Here is a 19,529-nt window from a genome sequence, read left to right as displayed (position 1 = left end):
GCAAATTAAAGGCACCTTATTTCAGCATTGAATATTTGGATTAGCGCCATTCTAGCTTACTTTACTTTACATGGATTTGATACAAAACAAGTAAAACGTGTAATATGACGTTTAAGAGAGACATAACACAAATCGTAATTGGTCCCTATTGTCAAAAAATTTCAACCTGAAGAAAATTACTATCTTTCCAGTCGAGGAATGAACCACGAATCAATTTTGCAACACTGAATTTTCAAAAAATGAATATAAAAATTGGAAGGTGTATAACCATTCGTCAAGAGCTTCAGTATATATTCACCGTTCTGATTACTGTAAGCCAAATCATCTTTCATGTAACAGTTCTCGACTCCTTGGATTTGGAAACCAGGTTCCACGTTAATCTCCGTTAACGACATGGTCTGCTCCGGTCACCAAGAAAATGGTGAATACTTCAACTGAGATAAGCTTAACAATCTATCTTTAACGAAAACTTTCGATCAGTCCCCTTACTGCAAAGAGGCGAAAATGAAGGAGAGATCCGAGGAGGATTGCACGAAAATTCCTTGGAGTTACAGTACTAGAGCAGAAATGCTCTCATTGTCTGCAGGTGTTAGCGAGCCTTGAACCAACTCAAACCCTCAGCAAAATACTGCCTGCCTAGTAAATTCCTTCCCCTCAAGAGCTCAATCCCATAGAGCGAGCGCGCGATAGAATTGCAGGAAGAAAACGTTCACTCTTCACCAGGGAATCCAGCCAGTTCCTTCGACTTCCTCTGAGACCACTGCCCATTGCACTGCAAATCTTATTTTTCAATCTTCAGCAACCCCATAGCTTTGAATAGAAATGCATAATCATAAGCAGCTTCCTCACATTGAGCATACCGTCCACCTTCGCCAAAATGTCCTCCAGCCATATTTGTCTTCAGAATGACTGAACATGAACAACGAGGACATGTACTCTCTCGAACTTTGGCCACCCACTTGGCGGCTTCCCAAAACCCAACCCTGAGAAATGGATGTTAAATGCAACCAGAGTAAGTATATGGAATGTGTGTGTGCCTGGATTTGTTACTGCATGTAACTAGGATAACAAAAGGTACAAGATGAATATACCTTGAGTCGTGAAGGGACGCTGTAACAAGCATTGAAGGGTAGCAACTGCCTTGAGAAATGTTATCGTACGGTGAATAACTGAAGATAAGCTCAAATTCGGACTGTATCTGAGGATTGCCGAATTCTTCATAATCCAGAATGGTGAGAGGCAAACTAGGATCCATTAAAGTGTTGCATATATCAAGGAACGGAACCTGACAAATATATCATCCAAACATCAGTACCAACAATGTAATACAAAGGTAAACAGAATGCACTTCTTTTCTACTATAAAAGAAAAAGATAACTGGAACTACTGAAGCGCTGATGGACAGGAGTCCAAGTTCATCAAACCAGAATAACAAAAAGAAGAGACTAGTTGTTGGCTTTAAAAACTAACCTTCAAAATAGAAGCTCGAAAGAGATCGGGATACATATTGATAGTTGCTCCAACAAGAAGGCCTCCAGCACTATGTCCAATAGCACCAAGCCGATCTTTATGTACGTATCCCTCTTCAATCAGGTAGTTTCCACATGATACAAAATCATATATTGAATTCAATTTATTAAACCCAGTGCCAGATTTGTGCCACGAAGAATCTACACCACCACCACCCCTGCCCATACAACCACATCGAGTTATTTAACAGGATAACAAAAAGGATTCACAAGAAATACAGCACGTTTGTTCCAGCTAAGAAAGTAGAATCACTTTCAAAAACATATATTATTTTGAAATGACTAAAATTAGAAAGGACCAACCTCACATCAGCAAATGCCACAACCCATCCCCGATCAAGTAAACACAGGTGCTCTGCACACCAGCTTTTATCTAAAACCTCCCCATATGCTCCATAGCCTTTCAGAAGGCCAGGCGACTGACTCTTATCCCAGGCTGTATGAGAGTACAATATGGTCAACGGAACTCTAACACCATCATGGGAGACAACCTCCTTCCTCACACAGCAGTATTCATCAGAATACTCCTTCCATCTCTGTGATTCACTTATCTGGACATCCTCCTGATATTGTGAGCCAAATTTTTTATTCAAATCGAGCTGATTAGTTGGTGGGAATGTTCTATCATAAAAATCCCTCACTTCCTCTTGCTGCACAATTGAGAATCTCCTGCTCGACATGTCGTAGTCAACAACTACATCAGGCATCTGCAAGTTAAAAAATGGACAAAGAATCAAACGAACAAGAAAGTCAAACTAAAGTGTATAAGTTATTAAACTCTAAAATCAAGCTTAAAAAGTATACCACTGGAGATGAAAGCACTGCACGGTATACTGAGTTATGGAAATCATGGTTAGAACCTGGAACAACATTACATAAGTTTGAGGGCAGAGCGAAAAACCATGGATCAAGATCATCAATCTCAAATTGGTGCTGGAATCAAGTCAATAAAAGTAGCAGATTAACGACAAATACTTTGTATGTGGAAGAGATAAAGGTTAACTCTATCAATGTAACATTTTATTTTTATATAACCAAAAATGTAACTAAGCAGATAGATAAATACCTTACAATCAACAAGGACAGGCAAATTAATGGAACACAACATAGAAAACCCCTTCTTGCTGAGAGAAAGGACCAGATGTCCATCAAACATGTCCATATCTTGTATGCTTAAATCTTCACTTGGAAGGATTATATTCTACAAAAAGAAAAAAGTATGTCAAAATGAGAAAAAGGACTCGAAAACATAAATGAGGTTCAGTAGTGAAGAACTCGAAGTACAGATAACATCAGGAAATAGAGAAAACCAAGTGTCTGTACTAAGATTCATGAGTAAGAAGAAACTTGACCTGCCAATTAGATGTTGGTAGATCTTCACCCCGGCAGCTAGCTAGGTAATAACCTTCACCAGACCACACCTTATTTTCACTCAAAGGAGCATTTGTAAGAACATAAAATAATCCATGGTGATGTTCAAGAAAATACTGTACACCAGAAACACGCTTCCAAACTCTCTGCAAACCATCTAATGGGTTGGCAGCATCTATCAAATAAACCTGTATGTTCAGCCAGAGAAGTTAGCTCACCCAAGGAAAATACTTTCAAAGTAAATATCTGCAAAACAATGAAACAGTAAAGTTCCTTCCTCAGATGAAGTTCTTGAGTTTGAATTGACAGTTATAAACTTGCCATCCTTTGTGCTTGTTATGTCCACACAGAAGCTGGAATTGCTTTCTGTAAATACAGTGATATTTTCAATATCATCAGATCCTAGTTTTGAGCAGCATACTCTGCCAAAGCACAAATAGGTAAGATGATATTATCGTCTCGAGAGAAAAAGCCATAAGTAACAGAAATAAAGTATGCCTGTAAGGTCGTTGGTTCTTGTCTGATAGCGTATAGAACAGAGTACTCCCATCTTGAGCCCATGCCAAGCTAACAACACCATCCACTTGTACTTTGGGGATAACACATCCACTTCTTAGGTCCTTAATTTGAAGCATGAACTGTTCATCACCCTTAGTATCAAGTGTGTACGCTAGAAAATGGTGGTCTGGTGAAATTCGACATGTGCCAACATGCACATAACCTACAATTAAAGTACATAAATTCAGTAATCACTAATATGAAAAGAAGATACAAGGATTAAAACAAAGAAAATGAGGCTATCAACCAACTAGAGCGTTGAATTCAGCAACTATCGACAATGAAAGCATGCAAGTAAAGACAGAAGCTTTCCATATCGCCTTGCAATTTCATTCCAGTCGAGCAAAATCTCCTCCATTCCAAATCCTCCTCTTGCGTATCGGAGAAAGTTCTTAATCCAATCACCTTTTTCAGTTCCTAATCGTCTACAAAGAACCGGGTATTCCTTCCCCTCTGGAATGAATTGGTAATACAACCTGCTCAATTTTAACAAACGACATTGGTAAGTTATTTTTAATGTGTATTCCTTTCAAAAGTTGTAGCCTTTTCTTATCATTACACAATGCGGAATCACAAACTTCACTGAAAAGCTAAAAATGAAATAGCTATCAAACGAGCCCTAATAACAACGACGAAAAACAGCAATTTCAAATTCACAAACTGCAGCTAACACAAAGAATGCAAATTTTCGAAAAATACGAAATGGGTAAGGCAGGAAATGGGCAAACCAGGGTCCCCAGCGCTCAGGAGGAGTGGAAATCTTGGCGGGCATTCGGCTTTTCGTTTCGGAGAAGAGAGTGCGCTGCAGATTTTGAGTGTCGGCCATGAAAGCCTCAGCTTATGAGTTTTCTTTGTTGAGATGATCGGCGAGATCAGGGTCGTCGGTGTTGGACATCCAGCGGTAGGGATCCTGCCACGTTTTTCCATGAGCTGAGACAGCGAAAGGGACTTTCTTGGGGACCGGCGGCGGCGGAGAGGGCTGTGCGGGCGGTGTGGTGGGGTGGGCTCTGCAGAGGGTGGAGAAGAAGGAGGAGGATATGTTGGGGAATAAGAGAAAAGAGAGGGTTAAAGAGGAGCCTTTGATTGAGCTTGAGCAGTGGGGTTTAAGGATGGAAGAGAGAAGAGCCATGAAAGCTTTAACTGGAAATGGAGGAAGCTCAGAAGGGTAACGACTTCCGGCGGGAAGTAATTAGAATCTTATAACCCCACTGACCCTATTACTATTTTATTGCTTTTTTTCCAATATGATATTTGATATTGGCATAATTTTTTATTTTGGTACTTGAGATTTAAAATCGATAGAGTTAATGCTTAAAATTGTCCATCACCAATAATTATGATCACTCCGTGAAAAATCGCTATTAAGTTGATAGTATTTTTGTCAAACTAACTCCTCCACTTGAATTGATGCTTTATTTCATTTACCAGAGATTTTTCAAAATGATTGACGATGGAAAATCTCACGACCACTTATATGATTAAAAATGAACCAAAATGAGAAGTGATGCTAATCTCAATTACTCTTTTGGCTAAAGAGCCCTGTTTATTTTATTTTCATAAAACATTTGATTCGAACACAAACAGATTCAAACTTGGAATTCACTCCTTTGGCAAAAATGACAATTGATCTAACTCACGACTGCAACATTCTACTGTTTTATATCCCGTTATTACAAATCAATCATAATAATCATAATAATCAACTATCGAACTCTACGTCCAAGTGAATCTAACTTGAGACCTACTTATAAGTCGAGATAAATGCCATACAAGATATTGCTATTAGCATTATAGCATAATATACAGACACCATTACAAACATAATCTCCTTTTACGGTCGAAATGTATATATATATATATATATATATATATAACATAATCAGGTGATATGTACAAGAAAAAGCAATCGGGTCGACCCATTTGCAGACAAATGGGTACCAATATCCGTCACCGTCTACGGCAAATATAACAAATGAATGACTTCAAATGGCGTCCCACTTCAAGTTTTACAGAGTAATCGACTCTACAACTAAAAAATGAAAAAATTGTGAGACAGAAATACTTCTCGACGTCTTTCGCTTCGGTTTTACTTTGATCTATTTGTTACAGTCTTACAGAAGCTAGTTTTGCCTTCTTCTTCATAATGCCATAGTAGCAATTTCATTCTGTTGCAGTTGTCATTTCTTTGCGTGCTTCTCATCTTCAACATCCTGCAAGTTTCCATTAAAATGGCACAAATCATTTGCACGGTACTTTACTTATGGAACGTCCATAAATGGTTGGTCAAACTAAGCAGGAGGTTTCGTGATAATGTAAAAATCTGACCCCAATAAATGTAAGATACAATACAACATAGAATTGAAAAAACCGCAAAGAAAGAAGTCTCATAGCTGAACCAATGGGATAAATGAAGCTTACCGAATTGCCAATCTTGTCAAAATCATCATCAAAGCTCCCATCACCATCATCACGATCATCTGAAAGTACAAAATTGTCAACAAACTGAAGAGTAAATTGCACAAGAAGGAAAATCCTAGAAAACGAGGAGATTGTCTCAACGAAAAACTACAATGGAACTATGGAAGGGTATGACTCTTATGACTAGTAAGGATTTGTTCACAACACACGGCTTCACGGGGTACAGATGGACTTTTATCGAAGTACATTGGTGATGAATAAGAAATAATTCTCTCACGAGAATAAAACCAACTTACTATATTGAGGTGAAATATGAAACATGTGCATCAGTTTTTCATTAAGCATTTCAATCTGTCAGGTTCTGTTTCATAAAATCATTTCTATTACATGCTCGGGAATTGGGAGTATACAATTTCTAGTTACCATGCCACCTGCTTGTGTGCCTTCAAATTGTGCACATGTAAGACACATGGAAGTCTAACCCCATACAACCTCTCTTTTGGCCATTCCACACCAGTTCAGCGATTTCAACTTCTTAATTGAATAATGACTAAACATAAATAGATATGTGAGTTTAGAGTAACAAGTTGAAAGACATGAGCATCCTTTAACTTAAAGATGGTGGGAAAGCTCGCGGGCATGGCTCGCAAAATCATACACAGGCTACGAGTGAAAAGGTAAAGGAACTATACCTGGAGCCCCATCACTGTCTTCAAGATCACCCAAAAGAAAACTATCCAAGTCCTGCTCAGTTGACGATGATTTCGAAACTAAAGGCTTTGTGTTCTTTTCAGATCCTTCTGCTTTGTCAGTCACTCCAACCACAGGTGTTGGCTTCACAATATCATCTTTTAGTTTCTCTGCTTCCTTGACTTTCAATTCCTCCATGTATTGCTTCTCACATCTGATCATAAGTTCATAGTCAGTCGCCTACGGAAAAGACTACAAACTGAGACTAAAATTTTCCAAAATCAAGAGCCCTCCCCATAACAACTAAACACCCAATAAAAAGCATCTAGATCTATCTTTTAAGCTTCCTCTTTTTTAAACATCTTTAAACTTTTCGTGAACAACACAGCCACAAGTTCGCAACACATGACTATGTCTTACTCTAAAACAAGATGACTGCTCGTCACTTGTTTAAAATTATAATGAGAAAACACACACAATTGCATAAAATTTTCAATAATACTATTGCTCAATTTAAGAATCGCTTAACCAAAATGAACTGCTACTTACGGCGCCACATGACTGCTCACAAGGGTAAAATATATCTTCCAGAATATTCTTTCTTTCATAACACGCGGGCATAATTCATATCTCAGCCTTGAAATTTCCTGCAAGAAAATCAGCATTCTCACGAAGAATTCGACAAGTCCATAACGGTATCAATACAAACTTAACACATTTCTTCATCAAATTGAGCAATAAATCGGCGAATCAAATTTCGAAATACAGCTAAGATGGATTGCATTGAACTTAACACTATGCTTGTGTTGCGCTGTATCAGAATTGAATCAGATAGCGAAAATACATGAAATCTTACTTTATTGCCACCTCAAAGATGGTCTCTTTAGCATTTTCCACATTACAAAACTGACCTTAACAGTAGTGAGCACCAAAGTTGCATGTCGCTCCTGCCACTCCGTCAGATCTTTCCTCACATTCGAGGTCGTGGTCGGCACATCGGAGACCTCCTCCGCCGCATCTGAAACAACTCAGAACAACGCACATTCGCCTCAATTCAAAGCAATTCAACTGAAATCAACAAACAAACGAACTGAAATCGGCCAATACCTTGGACCGGAAAATGCTTGAAGGTGTCGGAAGTGAGTCCCTTGACAAAATCTCTGAGATCGTCGGTGACACCGAACTTCCTGAGCTCCGACGGCGAGGGCGGCTCAGGGGCGGAGGACGCGGAGGCGGAGTTGACGATCGAGAGCGAGGCGAGCTGGGGAGGAATGATCTCGGAGACGGAGAGGGACTTGATCTGATCGGCCTGCTTGAGCGCGGCCGTCTTGATCTCGTCGGCCTTCTTGGACGCCTCGGCGGCGAACTCGCGGGATCGCTTGGCGGTTTCGGAGACTAGGTCGGTGATCTTGGCGGAGGTGGTTAGGGTTTGGGACTTCTTGGCCGCTTCTTCGGCGAAGGTCTTGGCTCGCTTCCACAAGTCTTCCATTGTCGTTTGATCTCTCCTTTGCCGTTTGGATTTTGATTGGAGAATTATTGTCTCCTTTATTTGTTTTGTCCCACCGTTTACTTAGCTACTGTGTTTCTCAAGATTTGCCAACCCTCGGAGGTGCTGGAGCGCTACGACGTCGCTTTGGTTGCGCGGCTAATAAACGCCCGTCGTTAACTACCATAAAATCAACCAACCTGTCGTTTTCTTTTGAAAGTGAATGAATTTGATTGATTTTTTTTCCACAAATGAACCCGTTTTCATTTTTTATACATCTCTTTTTAATTTTTGTAATTTATATTATTCAATTCGTTTAATTCGACGGTCGAAAATTAAGAAGTGTGTGTAGAAGGTAGAATATGATGTGTAGATAACATCACCAAATAAAATTTGTTTTTCTCATTAATATAGTGAATGCGCACATAAAATATCTATTTTCTCACGTTCCATTATGATTTTGAGCATGATTTGACTCATTGTTTTTTCATTAAATTGTTTTTTTCAACCTTATTGTTTCATCGAGATGTACTTTTCCGATCGATCTATTTCTTTGAAATACACACGCTCATTTCTTTCATTCACAAACAAAATAGTGTGATTCGACTCATTGGGGTGGTTTAAAGAATGATTTAAGTTGATATAAAATATGTGACAACTCTCAACAACCTTCACTTCGATTAGAATAATCTATGGCTATGGAACCAAAATTCAAATTTGAAGACGTGTGTCAACGTTAAAAAATAGGGGGTTAACAAAGATTAGTATGGTAGGCTTTGGTGGGCTCGAGATTAAAACTGTAATAACTTAATAGCAAGGATTAAGCGGTTTGCCCCCCAAAATTGAGCTACATCCACTGTGATGCTCATATATATATTGAAAATTGGTTACAAGGAGTGGTCGGTAATAGTCTAAATCTTTCTTTTTCTCTCTTGTATATGACTGATTATAAGAGGTAATCACCCCTTTTATATAGGCCCTCATCGAGCATCAAAAGTCCCGGACTCAAGTACTTTACCACCTTCACATTTAATAAACCAAGTACGTAGACATGACTTGCTAGCTACTCTCCTACACTCCCTAGCGACACGTGGTAATAAAGTGACATTGGTTCATTTCTAAATGCATGTTTTTTTGGGCCAACTCTTTCCAGGTGCCTTACTTGGCTCTGATGAGTCAATAGGACCCTATCCCAAGCGCTTAGTTTGACAGTCTTTATGTCCTTTCGTAAGCTTCTACCTTTGTTTATGGCAAACACGTACCCTGGGGTTAGTGTCGAGTAAGCCTACCCCTGGGACTTCATACTATAAAATTGTCAGTTTGTCAACTTACCGAAAATTACTTTATGAGGAAATGCTCGACCCCTTTGCTAACAAACTAGGCCATTGAACGGTCATCTGTGGCGTTCGGAGCTGCCCTTTGAAGTTCTATTAGGCCTTCGTCTTTTTTTTTCTTTGGATCTTGGTCGTTTTATTCTTCTTTGGGCATTTATTAGGCCCTTCTCAGGCCTGTAACATTTTAATAGTCGAAAAGGACCTTAACAACGTGCTTTGCAGTCTATTGGGTCAAAGTATTGGAATCATGGATCATTGGCACCATTCAAAGTTGAAACTCGGAACGCATGTATATATAATTCCTTCGATTAAGAAGCAAGTTTAATTAACTAGTTGAAAATCGTACGGGACTATTGCCATGGAGTCTACCAAGGATACTGTTCCACCCACTTCTGCGCTACATAACAAAACTTGCTTACCATAATCAAGCTTAAGCACGCAAATCAATGTTTGTTTCTAACTAACATAAATGCTAAAGAAATTATCTCAAAAGTGAAATTTTTTATGAACTCTCTATCACTTCACAGTTCAATGTCAACTCCCGTGCCAACACTATAAAATCATTGTGCTAAAAACATTCGATGCTAGAGAGTCTATAAAGAGTTCCACTTTTGAAAAAACCTCCTTAGCATTTATCTCGAACTAATTAGCTTATACAAATATATATACATATATATATATAATTTTTTATTTATTCACACAATGCAATATTTTAAACTACTTTAATCTATTGAGAGACCAAGAGAGCTATTATGAAACAAACAAAAATGATTTTCTTACCATTTATTTATACCAGCATTTGTACTATATCTTTAATAGAGATGAGATCTACATGTGTTTGTATACTTTACTTCTATTAGAAAGATAATACAAATAAATAGTAAATGTAGCACTACTCTGAAACAAGACCAAAAACACTATTTTAATCAACTAACTTTAACCCGCAAAGATATGCAATATAAATAAATACGTAACTATAATATATAGTTTGCAATTCCCGTGAGAGCATGTTACCAAATGTTGGGGTTTGTAGCCCTCATTTGACTACTCCAAAGACCTACCAACTCCACAAAAACAACATTAATAATTTAATTTGGGGACCTCGTCGTAGTTAGCAACAAATCTTGGGTTTTGCTCCTTAATGTCGGCCACAAGAGATGCTTAAAAAACACACACACTCCTCATTTTCCTCCCTAATTACAAACCCTAGCATTAACGTATCCAAAGTGTTTTGTTCTAATTTCTATCAGTATCTGTCCACGGCAACAGGCAACAGGCATGCATGTTTCATGGAGAAAATGCAGGGAAGGAGTTGTGTATGGGACTTCGTCGTCTTACACTCTGATAATCCATTGTGAAGAACTCTGGCGTGTCCTCCTTCTCCATCCGTTCTTGCCTTGTTTCTCCTGATCTGCTTCTTTCCACTACCTGCACTTTTTCATCTTCTTCTTTCTGGGTTCTTGGCTTCTTACCACCTGAAAAGTCAATGACAGTACTTAATATTTTACTCAAAAACATATGCCTATATATGATACATGACAGAGGTCATTGACTACCTTAGATTCTTACTTGGAAAAATTATTAACTATTCATACTAGCAAGTTGCAACTAAGGGCCTTCTACATGCTCTTGTCTATTTTGTCCGTTGATCTTTTTACATTTTTGGATCAAAAAGTTATAAATAAACATGAGTGTGCATAAAAAAGAGGACTGAAAATTATTTCCCCGCAACTAAATACTTCAGTAGTAAGTTGAGGAGAGAATAAATTTGAAAATTTGAAATCAATTGCTACATGAACACTATTCGGCTCCTTACACCTCCTATTCCATGAATTACCGTATGACCAATATGCAAAAGTATTATTAACTACAAAGCGAAAAGTCTCTGCACACATCATATTATGATTTATCACGGAAGAATGAAACCTTACATGTATAGAACTAAGTATTTCCTTACTACATGCACGTTTGTCAAATTTGGAACTGTTTGAACAAAAGAAAAAACTAGCTACAATTGATGTTTGCCAAATTTTTCAGCTTTAATCTATGTATTACAACAATTTCACTGTTAGTTTAAGCACCGTGAACAAGCATTATACCTGCTAAAGCATTTTCCTTATGGTTGCTGTAGGCTGAGTAATCTTTACCTTCTTGTTCTGCAACCTGCATGTAAATATTTCAGATAATATATACGCGGGTGAGGGAGATGAAGTTAAGAAGTGATATGAATTTCATAAGCACGCGCTAAGAAGTGTGTGTGTGTGTGTGTACACACTTTTATTCGAGTTACTAATGTTCCAAGGAAAGATTATTCTTACAGTTACTTTAACAGTGAACCTAAGTTTTCTTGGCAGTGTAGGGAGAGAAACTTGCAGTTCGTTCTTCGCTGCATCACAATGTTAAAAGGTTAGATATAACCTAGAGAGAGAGAGAGAGAGAGAGAGAGAGAGTACCTGCAGCTTGTTTGTTCGATGGTAGAAGTTGAGTTTGCAGAGAAGCACAGCCGGGTGTAATTAGCAAAGTGGAGAGAATTAGAATGCAAAGAAAAGTGAAGAATGCCATCTCCATAATACTATCTAAGATTAACTGTAACTACTGATACATATATATATATATATATATATACACACTTCTTTTGTGGGTATGGCCTGTGATTTATATCAATCAACTGTAGTGGTAGCTGGTAGAGAGAGAGAGAGAGAGAGAGAGAGGAGATACACGGAGCACAAAACGGAGAGTTCCAATACAAGCAGAAGGAACTGTTTTGTCAAATTAACTATGCTTTCCTTTTTAAAAAGGTTTTCACACCATTTGGGTTGGTTTTGTCATGACCTAGTACATACCACTATTCAGTAGGGCCTTTTTCACTTTGTTTCTATTTTATAACAATCTTATGAGTTTCACACATCCTCCAAATATTGATGGCGCATGTGGTCCTATTATCGAAGAAACTTATGCATAATAGGATTATTGTTAGGGTGACGTTTTGAGCTAATTATATAATATTAAGAGCAAGTTTCTTTTTGTATAATATAAGTTTATTCTTATATAACATTGTATTATTAGTCTAAGATGTCACAATGAAATCACGAAAGATGCATGTATGTATTTTGCAAAATGATAATACGTCTTTTACCTTCAGCCAAGGTTCAACCCCTTTCTTCCTATTTGGAGAAAGAAATTATTCGATAGTTACATTGTGTGCTTTTCGATTCCATCACTTCCCAACCCCTGCATAGCTCAAAAGGTGAAAGACCACCTCATATGCGTCGATGAATCGTTCATTTTGTAGGTCACATTTAAATTCTTTCTGCTCGATGAGCGACCAGCCTAGCAGGATTGAAAACAATAACATGCCTAGCTTCAAGACTCAATTTCCCATACCTACCTTCAATCATCATAAGAAGCTACTACTTTTTTTGCCCTTCTTTTAAACTGGCACAGGCTTGATAGGCCTCTAATTCTAAGCAAGTATTAGAAGCGCAACAAATATATTTTTTATTTTTTATTTTTAGTAAAAAGAAGTGCAACAAATGTTTTATAAATAAATAAAAAAACGCTTGAAAGTGAATCATGTGAAAGCATATTACATGTGCTTCTGTAGTTTTGACATTAAGGGTTGTTTGGTGTTATTTTTAGAAGATTAAAAGCGCTTTCTAATAATAAAAAAAGACTCTGACTGCGTTAGGGAAAAAATCTCAAAAGTGTTTCAAGCTAATAAACGCACTTTTTGGAGATACACATATCAGATGTTTTTTTCAAAAATCCTTTCCAAGTGCTTTTATAATAAGCACTTAGATTTTTAACAAAGATTTCAATATGTTATAATAAAAGCACTTCTCTCGAGCATTAGTGCTTTATAGATAAGCAATCTCAAACGAATACTAAAAGACGGGATTCAAATAATTTTTGGGCCAAACTTTATAAGCAAACCAACACATACCGATAAGCCATCCAAAAGGGGTAAAAATGGAAAAGAAGGATAAACGGATGAAATAAAGAAATAAAAATCATATTTTTACACTACAAAATCAGTCCTGATACTATTCACTTTACCCTTTATTTTGTCATTTTTGTTAAAACTCATAGTTTTCAAACCTTTTTCATTAGTTTTCCTATGAAATAAATCGGTGCTTACACCTTAAAGCGCACGCTTAACAAAGCATGGCACTCCTGTAAACCTAACGCAAATTACATCCCAAGCCGCAGAAAACATGTTGTATGTATTGACGATGATAATATAAAAGATGTGATAGAAATATGATGGAGCATTTACTCTGGCTTAACTTAATTACAGCATTCGGAGAGTATCAGAATCTACAGCAAAGAAAACAACCCCTCCAACCCCTATGTTTACGCAAATGCCTCCGGTCAGCTTTCGCCATTCTAACCGGACTGTTGTTCCACTCGGAATGTAATCTGCATGCCAAAGAGGGAATATGAATGTGGTGTCAGTTGTGTGTTCCAGGAACTTGATAGTCGTTAGAGAAACAAAAGGGAGGAAGGGGTTTGAGAGGTTACTCACACGGGGAAGGCAAAAGAGCGGGTGCTGGTGGTGCTGCTTTCTGATCGAAGGGAGACATTGCCAGAATAGGGACCTGAGGCTACGAAATTTGAGAAATGACCAGCAGCTGAGAAACTCGACTCTCCTAGACCGCGCTGAAATTGGAGTGGAGCATTCTGTGTATCAGCATTCACATCTTCCACCATGTATTGATACGAAATTTCAGGAGGTAACCAATGTTGAACCTGGCTTGAAACGACTTTGGAATAAGAGATGTCATCAACCTTGGATGTATTTGAAGTTTCGGGACATTGACAGATGCCATTCTCAGGGCACTCATCTCTGGCAATAGTTGGAGAAGCTGAACAATGTTGAACTTGGCTCCAAACAATCTTTGAATCAGAAATGTCGTCATCAACCTTGGCCGTATCTAAAATATCGAGATTTTGACAGACACCAGTTTCAGGAAACTCCTCATTTCCAGTAGCCACAGGTGGTAAATAATGTTGAACATGGCTTGAAACAAGCATTGAATCAGAAATGTCATCATCAACATTGGACATATTTCTAGTATCGAGATGTACACCATTCTCAGGACACTCTTCTCTTCCAGTAACCATGGGTGCTAAACACTGTTGAACTTGGCGGGGCACGACCTCTGAATCAGACATATTGTCGTTTTTGACATCATGATCATCATCATGTAAAGGCATATCGCAGACATTATTTTGAGGGCTCACGTCTGTGGTAATGGATACATGTGCTGAAGCGTCGAGACCAGAAATAATGTTTCTGTTCTCTGCCTTTCTATCACCAAGAAGGCACTGTGATTCTTCAGCTGCAGAAACCAATACTTCCTTCTCAATATGGTTAGACTCTTCAGTTTCTGAAACCAAAGTAGGGCTCTCAGTCTTTGCTATTTCAGTTGACACCTGCATTGAAACCACACGAAACTACATCAAATTCCTACTTTCTTGTCTATAGCTTATATGCACAAGTATACTTTTCCCAAACATGAAGCTGAGAGTCTAACTTCCACTGAGAGAATTGTTTTTGTTTGCTCGTAGCAAGTAAAACTGTCAGTAACGCTGCATAATCGCAGCATAAATATAGGTCATCGTTGCAACAGCCACTTAATGCGCACAAATGGAAATTTGCAAAAAGCAGTCATCTTTTTCATTATTTATCCTATGAAGAATAATCTTTTACGCACAAATTAGTTTCCACTCTTACTGTTGCAGACATTAAAATATGCAACAATACAAACTTAGAGTTAGAGATATACCTGAATAGTCTCTTGTTCGGCTTCATTACTGTCCTCATTAGAAGACTTAGAGTGGGGGTTCCCTTCACCCAACTCTTGCACTGCCAGCACATTTGCAGGGGACGAAATTTCTTTGGACACGTCAATTGCAGTCTTCTCCGAATTTATAGCATCGCCTCTCTCCGTCAGATCCTTGGAATCGCAAGGAATGGAAAATCCCTTCTCTAAATCATTTTTTGTAATAGATTTAAAGCCATCAGGAATGGTCGTAACGATATCCATTTGTTCTACAAGCATTTGCTTATTCTGATCCTCATCAGGAGATAAATAGGTGCAGCATGCCTTCTCATCCATGCCAGTTTCGACCCAGTTCTTGTCTTGGGAAGGCACTCCCTTATCAATACATATGTCCTTAATTGTATTACAACTGCTGTCTTTGTAACAAACTATCAATTCTGGAAGTTCACATTCTGTAACGCTTTTGTCCATATAATAATCCGATTCCTTCTCTAATGCTTCAAATTTTTCAGAAGAACGAGCATATGGTGACCCAAAACCTTTTACTGCTACGTCTTCATTACTGTTTTCCAAATCATCCAGAGTCTTTAAGCAGTCAAAATTTGATACAGAAAAGCCATTTCTCATATACGGTAATTGACCAGCATCTTCTTCATTGTCCTCTGAACCACACGAAACCCTGTTCTGACTTTCCTTCATGGTCCAATTTATTGACTGTAATCCCGCGGTGTCCAAAGTAATGTCCTTGCAATTAAAAGGATTAGAATCAGGATTGTGGCTTATAGATAAGTGGCCAAACACTGGTTCTCTCTCTGCAAGACATCAAAACAAACCATCAGTGCCAGAGAAACCTGAGCATTATGGCATTCATTTTCTACCTGCTAAGAACACATTGCAGATGAGTATTATATAACTCTGAAACTATGTCATGAAAAGCTGAAATAGAGGCACAATCGAGAAAATAACCCTACGCAACGTAACATAAGATATCAATATAAAACTACATGGAAGACTACAAAAGTTCATAAATAAGATGTCTGCTGCACCTGCAAGAGTTCAATAACAAAGTGGTCGAAACCAAAATGAAAAATAACCAGCGATTACCAAGTTTCATGGATTACATAGATTGAGGAAAGCCGGAGAAAGCTTCAAAGCTACGGCAAGGGATACTTTCAAGCATGGACCCTGCCCATCCAAATGCAATTTACAGAGGTTAGCAAAAAAATTCAATACAATCCCGCTTTGAAAAACTTCATAACAGGGAAGCTAAACAGAAACAAGGATGCTCAAGTTACAGAAATAAAACGCGAAGATTTTCACACAAATACAATCTCAAGATTAGGCACAAAATCTGAAAGATGTGTGAAGGCGTACTTGAACCAATGTAAACAAAATGTTGGAGAAAAACAGGAGAGTCAACAAAAACTGTTAAATACTTGAAGAGAATCCCCAACTTATCAGGAAAATAAAATTGAAAGGGCTGCTAAACAACTCACTTCAATAATTAATAGCCAGAAGCTTCCCACAGCTACCTCTTTTTCTATACATTATTAAGGAAGGAATGGATTGATTAATGGTGGATTACAACATAGCAGCCCAAAAACCAACCTAAAGAAACAAAAGACCATTATCACAGCAGCCCCTCATGTGTAAACAAACAAACAACATCCAAGCATTACCCCATTAAGTGAGATCGGCTGTATAAATCCTACAAAGCCACTGTACTCGGTTTTGTGCCGTCTTTTGTAAACTCCAACTACTCAATATCTTTTCTTAAATCTCTTTCTAAGTCTTTCCATGTCTTCCTCATGTGTAAACAAAAACAACGAAAAATACAAATGCCACCCATCGAGTTTTTCATCACAGATAGGATAAAATAAAAAACAACACACACACACACACACATATATATATATATATATATATATATATATTCATAGGAAAACAAAAAAGAGTATCAGAAATTGTAAAGCAAAACGTGAAGCCAAAAACGGGGGAGACAGAAATTGATAGTCAAAAAACTTTGGTAGACACCATGGAGCCCCAAAGTCAGTTCTCACCCTACAGAAAGACAAAGAGTAAAATGTCCCAACATTTTGAGACCCCAACAAAAAGTTGCAAACTTTCAACAATTAAAAAATGAATATTAAAATCAAAAGTCTCAAGAGGCCTTTCCTTTAAAGATTACCAGTTCTCAACCTACCAATTTGTCAGGAAACACACTCATCAGATCCAACTGGTTGGAATCCAAGGAAAAAAAAAACAAAACCCCAGACTAAGAAATCTACAGAAAACCCCAGATGGGCAAATTTGTAAAGAAAAAAACCCAAAAACAAAAGTTGGGGGAATAAGAAAGATCTGAATCCGATCCCAGAAGATAAAAAATTATAAGAAAGTAAGAAAGCACCTTTTTAATCTGGCAGTACCGAAACCAGCAGCTTTCTCTTCCTCTCTTCAGAAACAACTACAACCAGAAGAAAATAACCCCAAATGAAAAAGGATCAGTCCCAAAAAATCAAGTAAATTCAATCCAATTGAGAGCAACAAAAACCCATTTCTTATAATTTCAGATCGTAAAACCAGTATTAAATTCTGCAGAGAAATTGGCAGGGGGAGAGAGAGAGAGAGAGAGAGAGAGAGAGAGAATGAACCTTAGCTCCCAGAACAGAGGGAGAGAAATATTCTGTAGTTGAATTAAAGCTTCAATAACAATGATTAATCAGAGAGCCAAAAAGGAGTAGGCTTTGGAAGAAAGTTTGATGAGAGAGAGAGGAGTGAGAAGAGAGAGATGAGAGAGAGTTCAAAGGGGAGTCAAAAATGGTTAAACGGATTTTATTTTATTTTCTTCTTCTCTCCTAATTAATAGGCATTGGTTTCAGCATTTAATATCTCAATTCATTTCACCTCCTCACTTCTTACCTGTCAACCACTTTCCCTTCCGTCACCTTCCGTGAAAATCCCCGCAAAATTTTCCTTCCTTCCAAACAGACCTCACCGCCCCATGATCACGACACCAATTGCCAAACCCCGAGCTGAAAATAAATACAGGCCGGAACTTTGAGTCTTTGACTTGCCGGAAACTTGGGAATGTTAGGCTGTGTGACGGATCAGGGGAGCAGAGAATGCGGAGTCAAACTGCTTCTGCTCTGCAAACCAATTCGGTAGTCAATGAGCTCCTCTGTTTCTCTCTCTCTCTCTCTCTGTTTCTTTCTATCTCTAGAGCCGATAGAAGAAGTCCACGATCGCCTCAGGGATCTTAAGTTCTTTTATTTTCTGGAGGTATTTATAGAATATACTTCCGTGGGACCCAATTCGTTTCATCCTCTCCACTCTCAAAGTCTCTGTGTTGGCGATCACCAATTGTCCATTTTCTCTGATCAGACTCTGGGCGAGAAATCTGAGCCATTAAATCGATACGAAATACGGTTTATCCACTCCCAATAAGTCATCCTTATATGAGTTGAATTTAAGAAAAACTAACAGAAATGATTTGAAAATTTTAAATTTTAACAATAAAGATAAAATAAAAGAAAAGTAAATAGTACTATGATTAACTTTTTAGTACAAAAATCTGATTTTTCATTAAAATAAATAGTACCGAAAACTTTTCATTAATTTTCCTTAAATCTAAGACCTCTTCTAAACAAATGAAGACTAAATCCTTGACTAGTTATGTGCAATGTGGGTCGAGTTTTAAAGGGCTAGTTAATATTACTTCAAGAATAACTAAAATTGGTTTCATCAAAAAACACATATAATTGTATTTAGCAAAAAGAGTTTCGTTCAAAAGCAATCTCAAACGAGCCGAAGTTTGAAATTGCTAATGCGGGTTTGCGGTGCCGGGGATTACAACTCTGGGGAATAATCTGAAAGGGAGCTTTTTACTTTCTGTCGTCAACTGTGTTTTGGTTGGCTGCTAGCACACGTGTAGGCGGAATGTGTACTTGCCAATGTACGCCGGGGCGAGCCGGCGGGGGCGGCGGAACCGCAAGGCTTTCTTGTCGGTACTCGGCAAGATGGACGGAATTGATGCAAAAAGCAAAGGCGGTGTCACATCTAAATAATGTATTGAATTCCATGCCAAATCGACGGCCATTATTTACTGAAATTGTGTTTGTCAATTTGGTACGATTGATATCGCATGCTTCACGGGATCCAAATCATCCCCAAAACTAATTGATCTCGCGTTCATCTTGGCCAGTCCGTATCCTTACAATGCATTTTTCAGGGTGTTAAGGATACAAAATGGTACACTATATATTCTTCTCTCTCTCTCTCTCTCTCTCTCTCTCTCTCTCTCTTATTCCAATCCCTCTCTCTCTCTCTCTTTCTCTTATTCCAATCCTACACATTAATG

General features: G+C 38.1%; 4 protein-coding genes across 9 annotated transcripts; all 4 read right to left on the bottom strand.

Moving 5' to 3' along the window:
- Nucleotides 1-130: 130 nt before the first annotated feature.
- On the bottom strand, nt 131-4,646 carry LOC137737553 (Prolyl oligopeptidase family protein). 3 transcript variants are annotated; one of them, XM_088683332.1, is made up of 11 exons: nt 4,187-4,646; nt 3,772-3,934; nt 3,399-3,622; nt 3,180-3,322; nt 2,882-3,090; nt 2,596-2,730; nt 2,334-2,462; nt 1,833-2,236; nt 1,471-1,687; nt 1,092-1,285; nt 131-983 (listed from the first exon to the last, which is right to left on the bottom strand). In XM_088683332.1, exons 1-11 carry the CDS (start codon nt 4,282-4,284, stop codon nt 782-784), a joined length of 2,118 nt encoding a protein of 705 aa, XP_088539458.1. In that variant the 5' UTR covers nt 4,285-4,646; the 3' UTR covers nt 131-781. The 3 variants fall into 3 exon arrangements, with proteins under 3 accessions (XP_088539458.1, XP_088539459.1, XP_088539460.1); XM_088683333.1 differs by lacking the exon at nt 4,187-4,646 and having other exon boundaries at nt 3,399-3,621; nt 3,706-3,915; XM_088683334.1 differs by lacking the exons at nt 3,772-3,934; nt 4,187-4,646 and having other exon boundaries at nt 3,180-3,266; nt 3,399-3,533.
- A 624-nt stretch (nt 4,647-5,270) lies between these two features.
- On the bottom strand, nt 5,271-8,159 carry LOC137737314 (uncharacterized). Its single transcript, XM_068476757.2, has 6 exons — nt 7,674-8,159; nt 7,478-7,584; nt 7,116-7,213; nt 6,569-6,780; nt 5,877-5,935; nt 5,271-5,668 (listed from the first exon to the last, which is right to left on the bottom strand). Exons 1-6 carry the CDS (start codon nt 8,053-8,055, stop codon nt 5,636-5,638), a joined length of 891 nt encoding a protein of 296 aa, XP_068332858.1. The 5' UTR covers nt 8,056-8,159; the 3' UTR covers nt 5,271-5,635.
- A 2,162-nt stretch (nt 8,160-10,321) lies between these two features.
- On the bottom strand, nt 10,322-12,881 carry LOC148692039 (uncharacterized). Its single transcript, XM_088683008.1, has 4 exons — nt 11,840-12,881; nt 11,705-11,772; nt 11,486-11,549; nt 10,322-10,861 (listed from the first exon to the last, which is right to left on the bottom strand). The coding sequence occupies exons 1-4, from the start codon at nt 11,952-11,954 to the stop codon at nt 10,674-10,676; spliced, it is 435 nt and encodes a 144-aa protein (XP_088539134.1). The 5' UTR covers nt 11,955-12,881; the 3' UTR covers nt 10,322-10,673.
- A 755-nt stretch (nt 12,882-13,636) lies between these two features.
- LOC137737322 (uncharacterized) lies at nt 13,637-18,596 on the bottom strand. 4 transcript variants are annotated; one of them, XM_068476765.2, is made up of 6 exons: nt 18,092-18,596; nt 17,580-17,636; nt 16,277-16,357; nt 15,176-15,984; nt 13,912-14,822; nt 13,637-13,805 (listed from the first exon to the last, which is right to left on the bottom strand). In XM_068476765.2, exons 3-6 carry the CDS (start codon nt 16,284-16,286, stop codon nt 13,697-13,699), a joined length of 1,839 nt encoding a protein of 612 aa, XP_068332866.1. In that variant the 5' UTR covers nt 16,287-16,357; nt 17,580-17,636; nt 18,092-18,596; the 3' UTR covers nt 13,637-13,696. The 4 variants fall into 4 exon arrangements, with proteins under 4 accessions (XP_068332866.1, XP_068332868.1, XP_068332867.1 ...); XM_068476767.2 differs by having other exon boundaries at nt 16,294-16,357; nt 18,092-18,551; XM_068476766.2 differs by lacking the exon at nt 18,092-18,596 and adding an exon at nt 17,824-18,029.
- Nucleotides 18,597-19,529: the final 933 nt, after the last annotated feature.

The sequence above is a fragment of the Pyrus communis genome, chromosome 13 (genome assembly GCF_041283825.1).
Source record: "Pyrus communis isolate YQ-2024b chromosome 13, ASM4128382v1, whole genome shotgun sequence".
Lineage (NCBI taxonomy): Eukaryota > Viridiplantae > Streptophyta > Magnoliopsida > Rosales > Rosaceae > Pyrus > Pyrus communis.
Note: the sequence above shows the minus strand (reverse complement) of the source record. Positions and strands in the feature narration are given on the sequence as shown.

Excerpts from the sequence above, each read along its gene's own strand:
- LOC137737553 (XM_088683332.1), bottom strand. The coding sequence starts at position 4,284 with ATGGCCGACACTCAAAATCTGCAGCGCACTCTCTTCTCCGAAACGAAA. Across the intron at positions 3,091-3,179 it reads AAACTCAAGAACTTCATCTG|AGGTTTATTTGATAGATGCT; the intron begins AGGAAGGAACTT and ends GGCTGAACATAC. Across the intron at positions 1,286-1,470 it reads TTCGAGCTTCTATTTTGAAG|GTTCCGTTCCTTGATATATG; the intron begins GTTAGTTTTTAA and ends TATATTTGTCAG.
- LOC137737314 (XM_068476757.2), bottom strand. The coding sequence starts at position 8,055 with ATGGAAGACTTGTGGAAGCGAGCCAAGACCTTCGCCGAAGAAGCGGCC. Across the intron at positions 7,214-7,477 it reads TGGTGCTCACTACTGTTAAG|GAAATTTCAAGGCTGAGATA; the intron begins GTCAGTTTTGTA and ends ATTTTCTTGCAG. Across the intron at positions 6,781-7,115 it reads GTGAGCAGTCATGTGGCGCC|ATGTGAGAAGCAATACATGG; the intron begins GTAAGTAGCAGT and ends ACTTATGATCAG.
- LOC148692039 (XM_088683008.1), bottom strand. The coding sequence starts at position 11,954 with ATGGAGATGGCATTCTTCACTTTTCTTTGCATTCTAATTCTCTCCACT. Across the intron at positions 11,773-11,839 it reads ATCGAACAAACAAGCTGCAG|CGAAGAACGAACTGCAAGTT; the intron begins GTACTCTCTCTC and ends ATTGTGATGCAG. Across the intron at positions 11,550-11,704 it reads GGTTCACTGTTAAAGTAACT|GTTGCAGAACAAGAAGGTAA; the intron begins GTAAGAATAATC and ends ATTTACATGCAG.
- LOC137737322 (XM_068476765.2), bottom strand. Across the intron at positions 14,823-15,175 it reads CCGAACAAGAGACTATTCAG|GTGTCAACTGAAATAGCAAA; the intron begins GTATATCTCTAA and ends GTTTCAATGCAG. Across the intron at positions 13,806-13,911 it reads CGCTCTTTTGCCTTCCCCGT|ATTACATTCCGAGTGGAACA; the intron begins GTGAGTAACCTC and ends TTTGGCATGCAG.